Source organism: Eublepharis macularius, chromosome 14 (assembly GCF_028583425.1).
Source record: "Eublepharis macularius isolate TG4126 chromosome 14, MPM_Emac_v1.0, whole genome shotgun sequence".
Taxonomy (NCBI): Eukaryota; Metazoa; Chordata; class Lepidosauria; order Squamata; family Eublepharidae; genus Eublepharis; species Eublepharis macularius.
In genome coordinates this window covers 35,134,681-35,156,240 of record NC_072803.1, presented here as the reverse complement: position 1 = coordinate 35,156,240, position 21,560 = coordinate 35,134,681, and the positions used below count along the sequence as shown (strand labels likewise).

Genomic DNA, 21,560 nt, shown 5'->3' with positions numbered 1-21,560 from the left:
TTCTACCCTCCTCCTCAGTCCTACTACTTCACTGGCTGAGGAGAATTTTAAAATATCTCATCTGTGGCAGAAGCATGAAAGAGACACACACACCCCATTATGGCTATAGGCAAAAAGGCAACTGAAATCTGATGCAACTCACACAGTAACTGTACAAAGAAGCATGCAAGAAGATAAGCCGCTTGGCAAAGCACAAGCTGGCTCTCACCCAGAGCCAGCTTCCTGTCAAGCGTTGACCTTCCAAGGGTTTTTGGTTTATCTGAATCAATCCTGCAGCTTCTTTGTCACTACTCCAAGTCACCACTCTGACTGTTCGGCTTCAATGTGTATTTCAAAAAGGCAAGTTATGATCCAACAAGTGCAAAAGGATGCTAGTTTGGTTCAAATTAGGAGATGAGCCAAACAAGAGGAGGTGAACGCAGCAGTGAAAAGAACTCCACCCCTTTCTGGCAATGTTTTGGGATCAAGCAGAAAGGGGACAAAAACATCTGGACTGCCGATTACTCATGTCCTGCGTAGGCCAGCAGCTCAGATTAGTCCTGTAACCAGCCCAGGAAACACTGCACTGCACCAGCTTCTTTCAATGGCATTATCACACAGCCCAAACTGAAATGCTAGGGAGCACTGTGATACTATCATGCTCACTGTGTGGTTGCTGACTGGTTGGGATCACTCAAGGAAAGAGAACGAAGCCCTCAGCAGGAAAGAAGGCACCAAAGCAGGGGAACATTAGCTTTTTTTAAAAAAGACCATTAAATGGTTTTAAGGAAACATTCTTTAGAGAACAACAAAAAAATGCAACAAGCAATTTTGTGTACAAGTCTACTTCAGACCCATCAGCATCACTTAACATGACCTTTGTGTGGTTTGTTTGTTTTTTTGAACTTTGACACTGGGAAAAGAAGGGAGAGGCTACAAAGGTAGTATGCGGTACAGTCCAGTGATCAGAGGGCAAGGTGAGGCTGGCCTGCTGTGCAGAGCATCTACCGGCCAGCCTCTACAGAAGCACTGCACAACACTTGTGGAAAGTGGCACTGCTCTTCTCCCCCATGGATTTAAGCCAGCTTCATGAGAGGAGAGCCCAGACAACATGTCTCCAGCAAAGAAAGGAGGAGAAATGTGAAAAAGCAGCACAAAATTCCCCTGGTAACAGACCCAGCAACAAGAGACATTTCCTTCAACCAAGGTCAATCCTTGGCAGACACCAAAAAATAAAAATATTCTGACCAATAAGGAAAGGGAAACTCAGAGCATGTAGGGAGGGGAGGATCCTCTTAGTCACCAGGAGATGGGGTGTTGGAATACCAGTCAGGAGCAGGTACATTCAAATTCCTTCGGAGAAAGGAGGTAGCGTCACAGCAACGAAAACAAGTTGTGTTTGCCCTACAGCAGTTTTGCCTTTTTGAAAGCAGCTTTCTACCTTTGTAGAGACCTTTGCATTTCAGCCTGTCTCAGGAAGCCCCTGCACTCTTGCCACGGAACGCTTGTGAATTTGCAGAGGATTCTGGAACTGACGCCGGGACATCCATGTGGGGCACAATGGACTACCTGAACTGCAAATGCATTCTCTAGAATATTCTAAGGCTGCCTCACAGTGGTGGTCAAAACTGAGGAGATTTTGCTGAAAACTGAGGCGTCTCCCAACACGCTTTCCTAGAGAAAGGAGGCCCTTATTTGAGTTTCTACACCTACCACCATTTGGTTATAAAAATCAACACGATCTCAATTATTCTTGGTAGATTAATCAAGGCTCTTTACCCTTGAAAAAGGAAAGGCACCTTTAATTCCTCAGGAAGGGGCTGGCTGCTATGCCTCACTTTGTTCGTTTACAATTTATTTATATAAACAATCAGAGCAGGCATAAGTCTCAAGGAAGGAAAAAAGGGATGAGGACGGGAGGAAAGATGCTTCTATTTCTTCAGGATGTGAAATAGCCATGGGAAGTAGCCACACTCATTTATTCACCAGGCTTAGCATCCATCGTTCCCCTATTCCACAAGCAGGAATATTTGGGTGGTAGGTTAGAGAATGGTGGTCTCTATTTTTTACAGCTACAGGCTCTCAACTTACCTAGTCAAAGCAGGTACTTCTTCAAGATGCTAGTGAAAAGAGGTCCCAGCAAGACATCCAGAGCACATGGCCTGCTTTCCCCCTATAGCACAGCAAGCAACACCATCTTGCCCCCTGCTGAACCAAAGCTCCTAGCTTCCAATCCACAAAGGCAGCTTCATGGGGGCACAGCAGCTATTGCCAACTGTGGGGTTCACTGGCTGGAGGTCTCTTGATTTTCCCACAGTGACACAGAAGTTCATTTCACATCACATGATTAAGGATAAGTTTATACCCATTGAGTCTTGCAGAAATGCCAGGGCTGTAAGCTCAGTTTGTAAAAGGCAAAGTGGAAAGGGGCAGGCATAATTGCTTCCCCCATTGAGGGCCAAACAAGGAGGCCCCCATGCCAAAAGCCAATCCCATTTCAAATTTTCAAGATCCAGATGGATTGGAGTCCTCATGACAGGGAAGGACTCATAGACTAGCTGCCTGAATCTGCTATCACCCCTGCCGATGCCATCAGTGGTAGTCTAGAAGGCAAAAAATGCCGAAGAATGGGCTAGGATGCTTCCTGATCAGTAGAAGTGTTTCCGGCTCTGTTCCTGCCATTTGTTGTAGACGATAATGCCAATGACGATAGCAAAGACCAAGGCAACCAGTGAGAAGAAGACAATCAAGAACAGAGCAAGGCCACTCATTGGTTCCAGAGGAGCTTCCACTGCAGAGGATGGACACAGAGAGGTTAGACTCAGAAAAGCTACCACCAACCACCACCTCTTTGGATTTGTTTGTACCCTCCACGTCTAGTAGAACTTCCAGTGTGGGATGAGAAGGTAGCCTTCTACACAGCCTGCCAATGGTTACTGATTAGGCACACTAGCTAAAATGGGACTTCCATGTTCAGAGATAGGAGCCCTTTAGAGTACCAGATACTTTTGACAAGACAACAAGAGAAAGCTATTGCATCATAATCTACTTGCAAGCCCCCCTCCTCAAGGATCTGGCTAGCCACTGTCAGAAACAGGATGCAGGGTAGAGCAATCCTTGGCCTTATCCTCATCTCGGTGCATTCAACTAAAATATGAAAGGGGAAGAGGGTCTGTGCTTTAGCTACAGGATGGAAATATACAGCATGGAAATGTATATTAAAAAACTGCTACAGGCTAGAACAGATATTGAAAAGCAACAACAGAAGTTGAGCCTCCCAGCAACCCATTCCAAAAAAGGCAGCTTTGGCATGCAATTCTTTACCCTCAGAGTTGGGGTTGGGTGGGCTGATCACCTGGGCAGGGCCAGTGGCACAGGTCCTTTCCCTTTATGGCTGCCAGCTTGGGAAGGAGATGACTGAATGGAAAGGAGCCACACGGCTGTTTCATCTACTCCAAGATCACAGAGAAGGGAATCTCAAACTGCGGCAGGTAAGTGTATATGTAAGTGTTCCCCGGATCTTCAACTGCTAGTCTCCAAGGGAAACACATGTAATAACTGAACAGACCCTTGAAACTGACCTCCCTATCTCAGCCTCCTAAGCAACCCCATGAGTGCAGCACCCACCCCACCCCGATTCCAGGCCAACCTACTTCCAGGCAGTTTCATGTTCTCCACAATGGGAAGAAAGACCTCTTTGTCCCGTTGCTCCTCTTCTGGTGTCCGTTGAACTGTCAGCTGATACAACTTCAGAGAAATGATGTCATGGTTATCTGGGGAAGAACGATGAGAGTTTGGGGCGCAAGGAAAACAAATGTGGACAATTCATCAACCCTACCAGTTACCCAACTAGATGGCATCCCACTTAGCCTTCACAATTGCCTTAAGTCTGGTTTAGGGCTTCTGGCCAGCTATCAACCTTATCCTGGTTCAATCTGGTGCAGAATTCATTCAACCAGCTCTCTTCCAACTCAGCACCTCTGCCTGTGGGTGAGACTGGTACAACCACTGAGTGGAGTGGAATTAGACTGCCTGAATGGACTACAGCAATCTATCTTAGAACATAGCAGCTTGCTCACAGTACAGTGACAAAGGAATCCACTGCTTGCTAGACCCATTCTGGCAACTTAATTCCACTGGCTTCTCAGAATTCTGAGAATGCAACAGCATTCAGAAAGAGCAGTCTGTCCATGGCCACTCAAGATTTCTACTACGATAGTTCAACCTCTCACTCTACCCACAGTCATTCATTCGGTTTTCCCACAACCTTTCCAGCTTGATCTTCTAGACACAGCAGTTAACAGCACTAGAAAGCCAATATGGGGTAGTCGATGATAAGGGAGTCTAATTCAAGTCCCTGGCCTGTCAGACAGTTCACTGGATGACCATGAAGTGTTGGCCTTCACTCCACAACCAGAGCAAGGGTACCACTAAGCAAACATTCAGACTGCAATGGGATTTGTGTAAAGAGGTAGAGGAAGGTAAACATGATGACATGCCATACAAAAAACATGAAAGGATCAAAAGTGGTTTCCACAGAGAACAAAGTCCAATAAGGCAGACACTGCCTGCAAGTTTTTAAAAATCCTCTCATTTTTTTTAAATGAGGGTGGGGATTAAGTACCACAACAGATTCCATTTCCACACAAGAATTCCACCCACATAAAACGGAAGGAAGAGTTCGCAACATTACTGATGAGGGCCCGTTGCCATTCTTTAAAATCTTTTCATTCCATGAAGTTCTTTGCCAGGCTAAACCAAAGCTAATGAAAACAAGGGTGTGGCTTTGAAGGAAGAGCAGAGAGGCTGCAGCTCAATGGGGGAGCAACTGCTCTGCATGAAGGAAGCCCGCAGGGCAATCCTTGGCATCTCCAGTTTAAAAAAAAGGATCAGGCAGCAAGTGATGCGAAAACTCTCTGTCTGAGGCACATGAGAGCCTCTGCCAGTCAGAAGAAACAATACCAACCGTGAGGAGCGGCCGTCTCACTCAGGATAAACAGCAGGCTGATATGCAAAAGTCAGATTTCAGTTTGTTCTAAAAGCAGGCATACCTGACAGGTCTCCTGTGACAGAAGATACTCCGAAGTAATATCCTCGTGGGAAATGGACCCCTGGGATGTCGATGCAGTCTCGCCACTCATGCTTGCCATCTATGTCAAGCAAGACCTGAAAAGGGGAGATTTTTATGCAGGCAAACCTTCCTCCCAAGTCCTCTCTGGGTCTGCGCATGAGGAATGTTGGGGGGGGGCAGGGAATCAACTGGGCCAAAGGAAAGAAACACTCACGGTAAGCCTCCTCTTCACATAGCGGATCACCAGGAAAGTGTCATGATTGAGGTTGCGCACCATTGCTGTGCACCCGCCCAGTTCTGTGGGCCTCCCATCCCTGTCGTGGTCATAGGCTAGGGAGCCGTTGCTCACCATGGCAGAGACATAAGGGAACACACGCTGAAGAGGAGATGGGATCACAGGTCAGGTGGCTACTTTTCACATTGCCCCTCAAAATCCAGTTGCTTCACATGAGCGATAGAAGGGGAAGGGGCATGCAGAGAGCCAAGGGCACCAGGCTGGATCTGCAGCAAGCAGGGTAACTAACTATTCTGTCAAGCATCTCAGCCAGAGATCACATAAACATGTCCTAGTGAAAGGTTACACCAAGGAATTAGGACAGGGAGGACCAACTTTTATAGATGGAGTAGGGAGTGTGCTGCGTACTTCGTTGCACAAACTGGACCTCACAGGTGGGCACATCCTCTTATTATACAGGTGCCCCTGACTGGTCAAGGATTCAGAGTTACAGAGCCCTGCACAGCCAGGATCTTGCATGCATGGGCTCTGAACACCTCCCAAATCAGATTTCAGCAGTCATCAGGTGATGACAGACCCTAATGAATGCTGACACTCCCACCTTAACTCTCACTGATACATCACCCAATTTCTGCACCTAAACCAAGTTCAGTTGAGACTGTTGACATTCACCATCATATCCAGACAGACCAGTGGCTCTCTGCCTCATTCGCTTCCCAGTACTTTTCTTCCTTCCATTACAAGTGAAAGAGGGGGCAAGCTTTATATTACACTGTGATAAAGGCTTGATAGGGATTTCATAGGGCTGAATTTGGTCCACAGACTGCCCGTTCCTACACTAGGTTACAGCCCAAGTCATATATTCTAGTAGCAGGCAGAATCTTACTCTAGGCTGAAAAAATCCCTTAGGCGTAAGAAGCCTTCCTTCAGTCCAAGCAGATCTTCAGTTGGAAGAAAGTTCCTTAGGCTGGAAGAAGGCTTCAAGCTTTGTTTAGTAGAATAGGAGGATACAGGCCATTTTCACAACAGATGCAGAATGGTGCATACTGATTGCTGGCAACAAAGGATTTGTTTTGGTTGTATATTCCACGTAGCCTTCGGCTTAACCGTCTACCAAATCCAGCAAGCAGCCTATCTTATCAGTGCAAGTTTGACTGGGAACAGGTGATCTGACTGGACTGACCCATCTAACCAAAGTAGAGGATGAGGTTCTTCTCGTCTGTCCTGCTGCCTTGCAACTAGAAACACATAACCCACAAGGTGAAAGAGAGAAGGGGCTGTTTAACACTACTAATGCAGAAGCATCCAGTGCTACCTTACTATGATCCTATTTGGGAGAGTAACAAAATTTGGGGTAGGTGCTACTGGACTCCTGCTCTTTTCTACTACTGCAGACAAACACATCTTGATCTATTTGGGAGACATAACCAAGAGTGTGTGCCAATGACATGCAAATTCTATATGTCAAAATGGAGAGTAGCTTGGTCTTTTTGTAAAAGATTTCTGACAGAACTTATTCCTACTGTATTTTATTATCTATAACCACCACAGTTCTGTACAAGCCTGCAAAATGTAGCCCAGGTACAGAATTCAGTTTCTGCTCATTTTAAAAAACCTTTTTAGCCTTTAGAGCTATAAAGATATATTTGGAAGGATTTGGGCCAGGGTCAAGAAAGCGGAGCCTGAACGAGACTTCCACAGTCAGGGAGGAAGAGCTTCTGTGCTTTGCATCTTTCCCTTTTCCCAAGGCTAGCAGAGGGAGGAGTATGCAAAATAACACAGGGTGGGGCAGGAGAGAGAGAAATTAGCCAAATATGTGTGCATAATACAAATAACAGAATTAACCTTTGCAGGCAGAGGATACAAGAAATGTTGTACTAGATCAGACTAAAGGCCCCTCTAACCCAGCATCCTGTTTCCAACAGCATCCAACCAGATGCTCATGAGGAAAGACCAAGAGCACTGGATGAAGGCAGGTGCCTCCCATCACAACTGCCATTGATAGGCCTGCCACACACACTCCAACCTTGTGGCCAGCACCACATCTCTCGGCAGCAAGTTCTACACGCTGTGGGTGCAAAGAAGTCACTTGTCTGGCCCTTGTCTACTGCCCTTCAGTTTCACTGACTGACCCAGCCATGCTAGCACTGTAAGAAATGGAGGGAATGCCCATCTACCAGGCAGTTTGGGTTACGTTGGTCGGGAATGGGGTGGGTGGGATGGGTAGGCATATTGGTCCGTAGCAAAAGCCAAAAAGGAGAAAAACCCATGTAATGATCTTGTATTAAGACAAGCCAAAATAAGACAACGTCGTTTGCAAGCTTTACAGTTCTCCAGAACTCTGCAGCAGGCTGGATGATAAGCAAAAAAACAACAACCGGGGAGGCGGGGGGTGGGGAGTAATAAGTTCTCTTAGGCCATGAGCTTAAGGCCTCCTTCTCAGCATCTTCTGTAGGGTGTTTTGCAGACTTCAGTGGTGGGGCTGGCAGCATGTTGAATCCTAGCCAACAAGGCTAAAAAAAAAAATGGAGGCCATCCAATTGGACACACAACCACCAATAGGTCATCAGATGTTTTAGAGGGACCAGACAGAACTCAAAGGACCCTTAAAAGGCTGGGCAGAAAGTTATTTCTTTGTGCACAATACACATCACCATGCTGGGATCTTAGCTTGCAGAGTCTGCCAGGCCACTCTATAAGATCTCATGTCCCCACAGAGCAGCCTCAGTGGAAAGAAGGAAAGAAGCTGTAGGCCAAAGGGACTCTTCTGTGTTAACAGGTCTGAGTTGGTCTTAGGTGGGTCTACAGATGAAGAAATGTGACCCGGAGCACGGGACCACAAGAGCAATCTCTGGCTGAGGCGAGGGATCTGCTTCCTGGTTCCACACAAGAGAGAGAGAGAGAGAGAAGGGCTCACAGAAAGCAACAAACAAGCAGGCAGAAAGAAAAGGAACGCACATGTTAGCCCCAAAGTGGCACAGCCAAAACAAGACAGGGGGGAGGGGGGAGATTCTGAACAAGGGAGAGACAGAGGATGGCCCCACCAAAGAGCTGCAGTTTAGCTACTATCCTACTGACTCAAAGCAATGCAGTTCCCTCACCCCAATGATATGTTGGTAACTAATACCAAGGAGGAAGAAGCTGATCACAAGATTAGGGGAGCATCTTCAAGTACCTGGTTTCCTGAGGAATATCTCCTCTTCTGAGCCTGAGGATCCATTAGCAGTTATTGCAAAGCAAAAAAAAAGGGGGGGGCGGATACAGAAGCGAGACACGGTCACCCGACAGGCAATTTAGCATCCATCAGTAAACTGGGAAACAAAACTTCACCCACCAACCTTGAAGGAAGTGCCAACTTTGCCCTTCCCCTGGCCCTGGGGAGGGACAGCCCAATTCAGAGTAATATTGGGGAGAGCTCTGCAATCCCTTCAAACATTTAGAAGGCACAGCGGGGAGATGAGTATGAACGACATTGGGGGTGTGTGGCCTAAAACAGACAATGAGTAAAAACAGCAACATACGCAGGCCAAGGAACAAAGGAGAGGGAACAAGAACCAAAGTGAATTTTATCCTTGCACAAAATGCACATGTTCTGGAGGGATTCCCCCACCCCTCAGCATGTTTTTCAGAATTTGAATCAGTTCTGCAGCACTTATGGCACACAAGGCCAAACACAGCCCACCAGCCATGCACTGGGGACTGCCAAGTGTTTGACAAGGTGCACATATTTTTTTAGTTTTTAGCAAGCAACAAAGCAGCTACATGGAGCTCTAAGCACATTACTTCTCCCATTTGTGTGCCATGAGAAAAGATTCGACCACTGAAATCACCTGTGAACCCAGTGCCACCCACAGAGGAAGACCCCACTGCTTCTCTGCTTGAGTCACTGCCCTTTCTATCAGGGAGGTGGTAATTCTGCTGCATCGTGCAAGTGGATTGTTCAGCCATCCCTCCCACAGCACAAAGAGGCATCAGAATTACCAATCTTTGCAAACATTTGCCCATTCTTTCACTGCAAGAACAGCCACTCTAGGCTGTCTTAATACCATTTGGGAGAGACATCTAGATCAGGTAATTACAAAGAAATATAGCAAGAGGGATTCTCGGGGGGCGGGGGGGAGAATTATACACCCTCTAAAAATAAATATTTTAATTTGCAAAAATAAAGTATTCCTCTAATTTTAATTAATGTAAAAAGAAAAAAGCTTCACTATCAGAAGTTTGGGATGACCCATCCTAGCAGTTCTTTCTACATCTGCCGTCTTGGGTCACAAGCTATGCAGGACAGCTGTGTTTCAAAGCTTGTTCTCCACTGTTTTTTCTACTACTCCTTCCTCTTCAACACCCTCCATTATATTACTAGTACACCCAGGTTATCTCCGTCAACCAGATCCCTTCCAGAAATCAGTGCAGGGACAAGCACCTGCCTTCTTAAGAGGCCTGCATGATTACCACCAGATCCCTGAGAAAAGGTTTTGCTGTCATTTTTTGAAATGAAATTAATGGCTTCTTCACTTGAATAGCAACCTGTTCCTTGCTTACAGAAAGCCCCATCAATCTGAAACTTCTCGCCTATACCAATGAACAATCCAGCAAAGACAAACATAGGAATCAGATCCTGCAAGACACCCAAATGCCAATGGTGTCCTCATATACACTACAGCAAAAGAATCATCTGACCTACCAATATCAACTCCCATTTCTATCAATATTGATGCCATTTCTGGCTCATTCACTTGTTCATCCTCTGATGCAATATATATACCGTCATCTGCCACTCTCTACACTGGATGAACAGGTCAAATGTGAGAGGGAGGACAGGAAGGGAGGAACTGGTGCTAGGCTCTTGTGGCCCTTTCTTACAAGCCCAGGGTGATGCCGACTGCCAGTTAGGGGTGAAGAAGGAATTTTCCTCCAGGAAAGACTGGCCAGGTGTCCTCGAGGTTTTGTCAGAAAGTAGCTGTGAATTGCCTGCATTGTTTAGGGTTTTGCACTAGATGACCCTTGGGGTCCCTTCCAGCACTGTGGTTCTAATCCCTACGCAAAGAGTAAATAGACAAATCTGATATTAAAAACTGTAGTACTCATAAACCAGCGGCTGAAAGTTTTAATCTTCCAGGGCATTCTGTTGCTGATCTAAAAGTCACTATTCTCCTACAAAAAAACCTTCAGAGGGTAATCGATGAATTTCTTTAAGAAGTTTAACGCTATCTCTGAAAGAGGTCTTAAGAGGGACCTCTCATTTCTTAACTCGCTATAAGTGGTATTATCTTGCATTTCCACATACAGATGCGAATTATTCCACATACAAATGCTAATTCCACATACAGATGCTAATTCTTTCATCCATATCTCTAACTTATTACTGTATATGTATTTATTATACGCTGATTTCACTTCATCCTGCACTAGATGGAAGTATCTCACACGCATGCTGAAGGAACCAACGACTCTTTGGATTGTCTCTTGTTTTGAATAGGCCTCTCTCTGTAACATCCTCCCCCCTTTCTGTTTTGTATATAAAATGAGGCCTGATATGCAACTGATGAAGTAAGCTCTGACTCTCAAAAACTTATGCGAGAACAAAATTTAAGCCTTTAAACAAACCACTGGACTCTGTTATATTTTGACATTTGAAAAACGAACCCAAAAATCTCCAAGTACGACACCCTTTGGGGAGCTGACCAAAGGCAATGGTTCAACGGCACCAGCAAACCACTGGAACTTTTGCTTACTGACAACCTGCCTGACCAACACTGCAGAAATGGAGGACGTGGAACTACAGAGCCTGGCCCAGAGAGTCTCTACTGCTCCTTGCTTCACATCAAGTTAAACTGCTTATGTTTTGTTTCACCATTGTTTCAGCTTTGTATTGGATTTCTGCTTTTCTTCAAATTTCTGCACTTCATAACTAATTGCATTGTTTACTGAATGTCCCAGCCATTGATCATATTGACTTCCACTGTGTAAACTGCCTTGAGTTTCAGTGTAAATAATGTAAAACAAATGAACAATCCTCCAGCATCAGGCTTGCAAAAAGGTTTCAGACATACAACCTCCAAGTGTAAGGGATTTCCTCACATGGCTTTTGCTCGAAACTACAGCCACCTTCCTCGGGTGCACCCAGTGACAAAAGAGACACTTTGATATTGTGGGATTCCCCACAGATGAGAAGCGCACACAATGCAATCGTGTAGGTGGGACCAGTCGTGTCAGCATTACCATCATGCTGATAGTTCCAATCAGCCCCACCCACATACCTGCATGATTCACATGCACTTTTCGGCAGCATGAATAGCATATCCTGCATGGAATCTCTTTCCATATCCCTGCCTGTGAAGGAGCACAAATAGCTCAGCTGTGCGCCCATTCAACTAGAGTCAAAGCCTTGAAGGGGTCTGCCTGGAGCAGCTAATACAAAAATGCAGATCTACAGGTTAGACATCGTGATATTGACTTGGACACAAACAGTAACAGGATTCAAGCTTGGAGTTGAACTCAAGGGGATGCCAATAGTAAAAACAATGCGGAATGGAAACACAATCCAACAGGATATGATTTAGGGATGAGGACACAGCTCCCAATTCAATCTCAGCAAACCGGTCAAAAACACATCCCAGACTTTCAAGAGTACAAACATTTCTACATAAGAAACTACGGTTTATGGTGACCAATAACAACCTCATCACTGAGACCAGACATCCAAATTAAAAACTACACGCATTTAGAACAGCCAATGTCACAATACTGTTTACTTTTTTAAAAAACTGAAAATAAACTAGCAGCAATTTTGTAACAGAAGGGATGAACACTAGCAATGTAAGACACGTTTTAGAAAAAATAAATCATATCCCGAGAAAATCAAGTTTCATTTCCAAGGGAAGAAGAGGATGTAGTTCTCATTGGTGTGCAGATATGCTTGAGTGAATGGGGTCAAAGCCTACCGAACCCTCAAGAGAGAAAGCTGGATAAGGTTTCCAATAATTAGGGAATGGACTTCCTACATAGCTTTTTGCCCCTCCTACCAACTAGCATAAATTACGAAGTTACATATAACTGATACAGGTTGCAGAATTTAAAACTTTCTAGGAACACTTTAGACTATCAAGGAAAAGCTAAAACTTTGTGCTCGGGCAAAGTATACACACCCCAGCCTGTGTTCATCTCATTTCACTGGTTCAGGAAGACTAGCTAGCAAACTGTCAAGTGACGTGACTCCTAATCAATCCCCTCTACCTGACTCCAACAGAGGGACAAGGCCATCAACAAGTCACGCCCCACCTCTCCCACCCAATTCCCCCACTGCAGTGGAGCTATTCCGAGGTCACCTTACCTCCTGTTGCTTCTCCTCATTTGGGTAGGTGTCTACAAACACTCCCAGCCCTAGAAAGTTATCCTTGCTCCCGAAGACAGGCCCTAGAACAGATTTCACTGAGTTCACAATGGGCTACCACTGACAGCTGCTTTGAGAACCTGGACTGAAGCTAGTGGCTCTTCAGGTGTGTCCCTGGCACATTTTCAGGATTCTCAAGGGGGGGAGGCTAAAGAGCTGAATCTTTGGTCAAAGCCTTTTCTACATGCTGGAAAGGCAACCCACTGTCCACTTCAACAACTTTTGCCTCTTCAACAACAGTGAAAGGCTTCCAAGAATCCACCAGCCAGATGCTCACAGCTCTCCCCCGTGCATGGATTCTCAGACTAGACACACAGAGCAGCTAGATTTTTAGAAATCAGCAGCTTTAAACACCCACCCGCCTGGCAGCTGTCAAGTAAGAAAATACAGAGATCTGTGAGGATCAAGCAAACCTGAAATGCAGCCCTCGAGACAAGGAGATTTAAGAACTTTTATTCCAAGGAGCATTTTGCTTGCTCCACATCTGCCATGACTCGTGGGTCTTACAGATGGAGATGGACCAAATAGAATATTGTAGCAATTCACAATAAACTTTGCCTTGCTAATATAGCCCTGCTAAAAGACCTGCTCATTGCAATGCATCTGCTTACAACAGCTGCCTTGAGAGCTGGACTGGGAAGGCACTCCGGGGGCTCTTACCTGGCTGCATGCGATCCTTTGTGTACCAGATTGCAAAGCCGTCCCCATTCAAGTTCTTCTTTCCTTGCCCATGGATTTTGAAGTGTGCTTGCATCTCCCAGTCCCTTAAGTAGCAAGGCTGTCAAAAAGAGAGGAAGGGACAGAAACTGAGATAGCAAGGGCATCCACACAAAAGCCAAAAAAAAAACCAGTCTCCATTCCAGTATCTTTTATGTAAGAATGTGACATGAAGGTTTCAACCTCTTCTGTGCTTCAAATCTAAACAACTTTAAAGCCTTATGTTTACTTGTGCCCTTCTTCTCTCCACAACGAAGACCCAAAGCAGCTCACAACATTGTTCTCCCTGTCTCCAGCTTACCCTCACAACAGGCCATGAGGTGGATTAGGCTGAGAGACAGACTAGCTCAGGATCACCCAGAGGGTTGTGTAGCAGTGTGGGGATTTGAATCCAGGTCTCCCAGGTACTACTCTGACACTAACTACTGCATCACACTATGTAACCTGCAAGGTTTCTTGAAAAAAGCTCTGGAAACTGTAGCATAAGGTTAGTAATAAGTCAGCTAAGAAACCCTTCACCCCCTTACATGGCCAAGATCTCCCCTTCAGTTGGCTGTGATAAGGCCACATGATCTACTTTCTCTTGAGTTCTCAGAGACCACCAAGGTATTTTAGATTTCTAAAGCAGCCTCTCCTCAATCAAATGAAACAAAACTATATTGAACAAGACTAAGAATCTTGCTTAAGAACATAAGCAGGAACCAACCAAGGACCACCTAGTCAAGCTTTCTGTGCAAAAAGCTAGTTTCTGAACCAGTTTAGTATAGTGGTTAAGAGCATGGGACTCTAATCCGGAGAACCAGGTTTGATTCCCAACTCCTCCACTTGAAACCAGCTGGGTGACCTTGAGTCAGTCACAGCTTCTAGGAGCTCTCTCAGTCCCACCCACCTCACAGGGTGTTTGTTGTTGTGGTGGAGATAATAACATACTTTGTAAACCGCTCTGAGTGGGAGTTAAGTCATCCTGGAGGGCGGTATATAAATTGAATGTTTTAGTAGTAGTAGTAGTAGTAGTAGTAGTAAAAAACCCAGCAGCCACCAGGAACTAGATGGTCTTCCCAAGGGCCCTGATCTACCATCCACTCACCTCTGGTGCAAAGATTCCTCAATGCTGTCAACAAAGAACTCAGCGGCTGCTCTCCAGTGCCAAACGGAGGGAGGGAATTAACATTCAGAGCTCCCTTGCCTCTGCTGTTTGCCACTCAAGGAGAGGGAGGATATTTTCCTCTAAGAGTTTTTCACTTTAATTTTTACAACAGAAGCTCACACTAGTTCCCTTTTCTTTACCTAACAACTGCAGTCCACTTTTCTGAAAGCTCAGTGCTTCAGAAGATGATACAGCTGACTCCAAGTACCAACTTGCCTGCAGAGAGCATGGCCTGATTTATATACAACACAGGGCTGAGGCAGCAGCCCTTTCCAGTAGGACGTTGTACTCCTACGGCATCTTGCTTAAAATGCGTGTCATGTAGGTGCTTTGCGTGGATCAGCTTGAACAAGATGTGGTGTTTGTGTGCACATACAAATCCTATAGGAAAGTGCTTGTGCTTCAGCCACCGAAATAAGGCCTAAGAATCACTCCAGGTAAGCAGACAGAAAAGGGCAGCCATTATAAACTGTAAGGTATATGGTTCTGTTCAGGTCTTGCAAGATATCAGTATGTCACAATGTCTAGCACACTAGGTGTTTCTAATTCTCTCTATGCCTTTTCAATCCTCCCACCTTCCTATCAGCCTTCCTACAGAGGTAAGAGACTGATCTTTCCAATTCCCTCTGCCCAAATTTATTTTCAAGTCCTAATAATAAATAAAGCAATTGCCACCTTGAAGTTCAGCGTTGTGAGCAAGTTAAAAGCTGCATTGTTGCAATGCCTCTTGCCAATAGCCTAAGAATTCTCCTGCCAGAGCTATATTTAGGATCCACGATAAGGTAATTAATCTCAGTTGGCCTTATTAAGATTTGGGAAAGCTGCACACAGACATAAAAACAAAGGATTAACATCCATTTAAGGCAAGAGCTCATCTACCTAGGTGAACAAGTTAACTCAACTGTAAAGATTCAACAACAGAGTTATTACCTGAACATTCCATCCTGCTAACACCTATATGCTGCCATTCCATTTTGCCATTAAGAAGCCTCCTCTTCCACCTCAAGGATAATTAATACCCCCTGTAATGATTTTAAGTAAATGTATGTGTCTTTAAATGCTTGGTATGGTACAGATGAAGAGTGGGGGTGAAAGAGAGGGATGAGTGAGTGATATGATTGGTTGATGACTGAGAGTGTGAATGCAGTTTTCAGTTACTGAGTGGAGAGAAAAGATTCAGTCAGGGCAAGAGAGGCAAGCTGTGTGCAGCCTGAGCTTGTTTATGTTGTCTGAGAGAAATATAACCCGTGTGGAAACCTGAACTGTGTGTCTGTGAAAGAACATTCAGTCAGGGAAAAGCAGGCAAACTGTGTGTGCGCCTGAGAAAGTCATACTTGTAATTGAGAGAGAAACTAATATCAAAAGCAGGCAAACTGTGTGTGAAGCCTGAGAGAAGATCTGTGTGATTGGGTTTAAGTAAAGTAACTAAGAATTGAGAACTACTCTTCTGAAACCATCAAGTTTTAGAAATAATATGAAACCAATACGCTTCATCTAAAAATAAAAAAGTTTACTTTGGTTTTTTAATATCCCAGAGTATCTGTCATTCCTATATCCCATTCCTATCCTCAGGGCCACATAGTACCATGAAAAAGCCTGACCCTTGGGCACATTACTAAAAGGAGAAATTTAAGTTATTCTGGAATTTAATTCCTGGTGGCAACAATCTACCAAGAGGGGGCAAGAATAAAAGGCTTAAACACCAAATCTACGCAAGAGAAAGAAAGGGGTTGTAACAGCCCCCCTCCCCATTGTTTTAGCCACAACAAGCTAGAGAGATGTTACAGGACACGGGGCAAGTGCTCAGGAGATGGAGAGTGAGAATTGCTCCACTCTAGGCCTTCTACCCGAGGCAGCTGTTCAGACATAGTTCCTGACTGACGAACATGCTTAGTTCTGCCAAATCAGTCCTTATCAGTTGGGATGGTTTTCTTCTCTGAAGCATGCATGGCCCAGGCCATTCAGAGGTTATAATTCACAGGCACAGTTGGTTTCCAAAATTATTGCAACACATAAAAAGCCTAACTGCCTCAGGGAATTGGAACAAAAATCCTTCTAGGTCAAAATATGTATTTCTGACAATGGACAGACAGAGAACCTTCTGGGAAGCTCATGGACAGGGTCTGAAAGCTCCTTTTCATACTGAGTTGCGGGGCACCCATGATCCTGGAAGATCATTTCAGAGAATCACCATGCTCATTTTCCAAATGTGACTAATTGCATCATAAGTTCAAAACCAGTCAAGTTGTTCAGTAACTCAAAAAGCAGAATGGCTGAAGTCTCTGGCATGAGAATTGGAGCGAAATGGACATAATAGAACAATTTATGCTGAAGTTAAATCTAACTTGGCAGAGCTCTTTCCATTGCACAAGATAGGGTCCAAGGTAAAAAAAACAGCTCCCTACACAGACAAGAACCACCACCTAATCCCTCCTACACACTGAGAGCTAACAATCTTATTCCACAACATAACCATAATGCCTCTTTCCCCATCATGCAATTATTAACATACACGTGACCTTTTCACACACGCCTAATCAAGGGAAGGGCTGTGCACAAATCTTTACATTAACAACATATCCTGCCCTAAATCTTCCACATACAGATCTTCCCTTAGGAAACAAACTGACAACTTATGCCTCCACGTCAGACATAAAGCTAAATGAATGCAGAGAGAGTTAGAAGCCCATTGAACTGAAAGATTCCAGGGCAACTTGATTTAATGAGAATATCCCATTCTTAATCAATTCACAGCCATGACAAGAGATGCAAAGGTCTGGAAAATACCACCAGGGCAGAGGCTTCCACTTTTTCAAGCGTAAAAATTGGGAAATTATGGGAAGCACTAAAAAAACCTATAGTTTCTCTCATATGAATGCAACCATAGGTTGGGTTCGCTAATGCTGGCCATCTCGGCATGACTATTTTCAGTGTGGTATGATTGGTCAGAAAGCAGCAGAGGGCCTTCGCAACTATGGCTCCCCATGCTGTGGAATCCCCTGCCCCAAGAAGCCCAGCCAGACGCTCATTGGACTAAGAGTGGAAAGGGTGGCTTGCCTGAGGACATCTAGTGAGCCCGTGGAAGAGGCAAAATTCAAATTGGGACTTTCCCATTTGTTTATATTTTTAAAGAGCATTCATGTCCTGCCCTTCCATTCTACAATTAATCCAGAGGGTGCAATCTAAGTAATCACTGCTTAAGTCAAGTAGATTTGCAAAGTCCCTCAAATGGGATTTCTTACTTGTTTAAAAGAGACAACTACTCACACAAATGGCTCCTGCGGCCAGAGGATTCCAAGCAACCCTGTTCAAAATCACTAAGCCAACAGTCATGCTTTCCCACACATTAAACATTTTCCATAAATCTCAATTCCCAAAGGAACCTCAGAATCATAATGCAAACAACTGCACCCTTCACCACATTCATTTCAGGTAGGATAACATCACCACCAAGAAAAATGGAAAGCCAATTATTTCTGCTGTAATGAAGTCCCAGGACCCATCAGCAGGTGATGAGGAAGAAGCACAAGTCTTACCACCCTGTTCCAGACAGCTCCCTGCTTGCTCTGAACATCAGGAGTGAGGCGCACAAACTGGGTCATAACCATAGCATTGCCCATAAGTTCCCAGAGAGAGGAGCTGGAAGAGCCTACACCTGCAATGTGAAAGGGAGGGAGGAAAGACACATAAGGCAGGGGTCTTCTCTGCATCGACCAAGTCACCAACAGTTCATCACAGAATAGGAACCATAGCAGATAAAGAGAAGGGGCCATAGAATCAGAAGCAGGCTCCATTTCTAAAGAGGGACAGGGAGCTGCTTCCATCCATATCGCCTAGTGCTCCTCTCCACTCTCTCCCATACGAATGGCTGCTATGCACATTTACAAGGAAAGTATTGCAATTTGGAACAACGTTGTAGTAGGCAGCCCTGATCTGAGTGGCCCAAATCACGGTCCCAGAAGGACAGGCTGGGTGCAGAAATTCAACATGTGAAACTGCAGAGGGACGGACCACCAGGAACAGCTAATCTTCAACCAGGTGGAAACCTCCCCACCCGCTTTCCCATCTCAGTCTGGGGAAATCTTCAAGACTGGCAACGCTTCTGTGCCAGGGCAAAACCGTGTTCTGAGAAGCGTCACTGGTGGGACTTCAGCCTGTTTAAAGGAACGCGGGCGGGTCCTATCCCTGATAAGGGGGAAAGCCTTCCGGCCACCCTGAGCCACAACAAGCCTGGGCGCAGCTCACCCTGATACGGCTTGGTGAGCGAGTGCTCCCGCTTCAGGTGCTCCTCCATCTGCTCAGCACGGGTCACCCACAGCAGAAGCAGCAGCAGGCGGCACAACCTCCCTTCGCGCCAGCTCCTTCCCCGGAGGTCCACGGCGACCCCTTCCACCACCGCCATCTTTCCCCCTCCACCAGACCCGACCAGCTGCTAACTCCGCCCTCCTCCCGTCTTCTTTCCCTAGGCGGCATCGGACACTGCTTTCATTGGCTTAACCGTTACGCACCGCCTCTTTCCGCAAAATGTAGAAACTCGATTGGATAAAAAGTTTAGCCGTCAACTAAAGGAGGGGGGCTTTTCATGTGTGCCCCAGGATGGGCTCTGGGAAATGTGGTTCGTTGAGAGATACCGCCCCCATCCCGTCTTAAAGGGGTACGAATCTATTTTCTGTCAAGGTGGGCAGGAACAGGTTAGCGTCGCCCACTTTCTGTTGCCGCAAATGCGTCCTGGAAGAGCCCATCCGTGTTGAAACTCAAGTTATGCCATGTATTAGTGCATAACTTTATTTACATTAATAATATTGAGAAAGTGCTTGTCACATGAAACTGCTAGCATTGGACTAAAGGTCAATATATTGTCTATTCTGGCAGGCAGCAGCTTTCCAGGGTCTCAGATCGGGATCTTTCACACCACCTGACTCTTTTAAATTGGAGATGTTGGGAATTCTACTGGGAACCTTCTAAATGCAAAGAAGGTACGTTACCATAGAGCCACACCCAGTGAAGGAAGCTCACGGCCTTTGCACCACTTGGCTGAAAATTAGAAGGCATGAACAAGTTGACTTCTCTGTTAGCAGCTGGATATCTGCACATTTCCCCTTTTATCTCCGCAAGTTAGGACTATTTCTTTTTCAAATGCACTTGCCCTGTGTAATCCGCCTTGGGTCTCAATGAGAAAGGCAGGCCATAAATAAATAAATAAATTCCTGCCAAGTTGGCTTCAAAGCAAGTATTTCAAGTGCCTTTATTTTCTTCATTTTATTCTATTTCTTTCCTGAATTATAACAACAATCATGCTAATATGTGTCCGGGGTCCGCAGCCCAGCCCCCGGACTTGCTGACAGGCAGCGGCAGGGGGCAGCCAGGAGACAGCAGTCCAACCGCTCTGTCTGGCAAACAGAGCCAGAACCTGCCTACTCCAGGGGGAAGGGGCGAAAGGCCAAAGCCTCAGAAGGCTGGAGGGAGCAGGGAGAAGCCAGCTAGTCCCACCCCCCAGGGGGAAGAGAGGGGGCTAAGCAGGCTAGAGGAAAAGGGCCAAGGCAGGGGGAATAGGGACACAGCAACAACCCAAACAGAGCCCTTACCTTCCAAGGAGGAGAAGCAGCCACTACAGCCCAGAGCCACCCCCTGGCTAGAGGACAGCAGCCTGGCTCAGGAGGTGCTAGGAGCCAAGCCCCTCCAGGTGGAGCTGCCACAGGCATTCTGGGGGAGGAGATGGGTAGCCCCGCCCGGCATCAGTGAACAGGCAGCACAGAAGCTGGCCAGGGCAGCTCCTCGCGAGCAAGGCCAGCCAGGCTCAGCAGCACATAAGCCGGCTGGGGCAGCTCCTCGTGAGCAAGGCCAGGCAGGCTCAGCAGCACAGAAGCCGGCTGGGGCAGCTCCTCGTGAGCAAGGCCAGGCAGGCTCAGCAGCACCGAAGCCGGCTGGGGCAGCTCCTCATGAGCAAGGCCAAGGAGACCTCAGCTGGGGATGGCTCGCATTCAATCCCACCCTGCCAGCAAGGCAAGGAAGCCAAGAAGGGATTAGTGGTAGGAGGGAAACACCTGAGGGAAGGCCCAGCTGGGCCAAGTCAGGAGATGGCACGAGCCTAGAAGGAGGGCAGGGCGGGGAAAGGAAGCCCTATATAAGGTGGCTAGGAAGAGCTCTGAGGTGGTGGGTGTGAGTGAGGAGTGATGATGTGGAGTGAGAGCAGTAGGATGCAAGGGTGGAGGCTTGGAGGAGAGTGCTGGAAGGAGGAGATGAAGGAGGATGCAGGGGGTAAGCAGGCCAGGTTGAGCAGGCCAGCGAGTGGACTGAGAGGGAGTCTGGGTGAGGTATACCGCCCCTTCTTCCACAGAGCAGGGTCCTGCAGAATCCCTGGCCCCCCTGTGACGTCAGGTGCAGACCGCCCAGTGCCACGCCCAGCGGCAGTCGCGGCAAGCCCTGACAATATGTATATAGCACTCCACATACCACCTTGTTGAGACATTTAGAGATAGAAGAAGGTATCAGAAGATGTGCTGTGGACTGGTTTACATTGTTCCTTATGGATTGGGCTCAAAGGGTGCTGGAGACAAATAGTCATCATTGTATGTGGGATTTGTCATATGGCATCCCACTAGGCTCAATCCCACCCCTCATGTTATTCAAACTATGTGTAAAGCCCTTAAGAGAAACCATTTGTGGTCCTGGAAGATGTCATCAATATGCTGAGGATACCCATCTCTGTATCACTCTGTTCAAATCACCTGACTGCTGTGGTTAAAAATGAACAAGCTGAAACTGAATCCCAATAAGTCAGAGGCAGTGCTAATTGCGAAGGCAGAGGTCTTCAAGGTCATTCCACTTCCCATTTTTGGGAGGTCCGCCTCGCTCTTGCTCACTTGGGTAAGAGCTTGAGGGTTATACTGGACCCAACATTACTCTTGGAAAAGCAAGTTAATGAAGCTGCAAAAAATGCTTTCTTTCATAAACATTGAGCCCATCTGATGGCTCCCGATGTCAACTCTGCCAGTCTGGCTACATGGATCTCAGCCAT

The 21,560-nt window shown here is 46.2% G+C and overlaps 1 protein-coding gene across 2 annotated transcripts; it reads right to left on the bottom strand.

The window, feature by feature from the left end:
• Positions 1–720: 720 nt before the first annotated feature.
• LMAN2L (lectin, mannose binding 2 like) lies at positions 721–18,944 on the bottom strand. 2 transcript variants are annotated; one of them, XM_054997574.1, is made up of 9 exons: positions 18,788–18,944; positions 18,079–18,197; positions 13,339–13,456; positions 12,619–12,701; positions 8,461–8,493; positions 5,265–5,426; positions 5,031–5,145; positions 3,633–3,752; positions 721–2,770 (listed from the first exon to the last, which is right to left on the bottom strand). In XM_054997574.1, the coding sequence occupies exons 1-9, from the start codon at positions 18,942–18,944 to the stop codon at positions 2,628–2,630; spliced, it is 1,050 nt and encodes a 349-aa protein (XP_054853549.1). In that variant the 3' UTR covers positions 721–2,627. The 2 variants fall into 2 exon arrangements, with proteins under 2 accessions (XP_054853549.1, XP_054853550.1); XM_054997575.1 differs by lacking the exon at positions 8,461–8,493.
• Between the last annotated feature and the right edge of the window lie 2,616 nt (positions 18,945–21,560).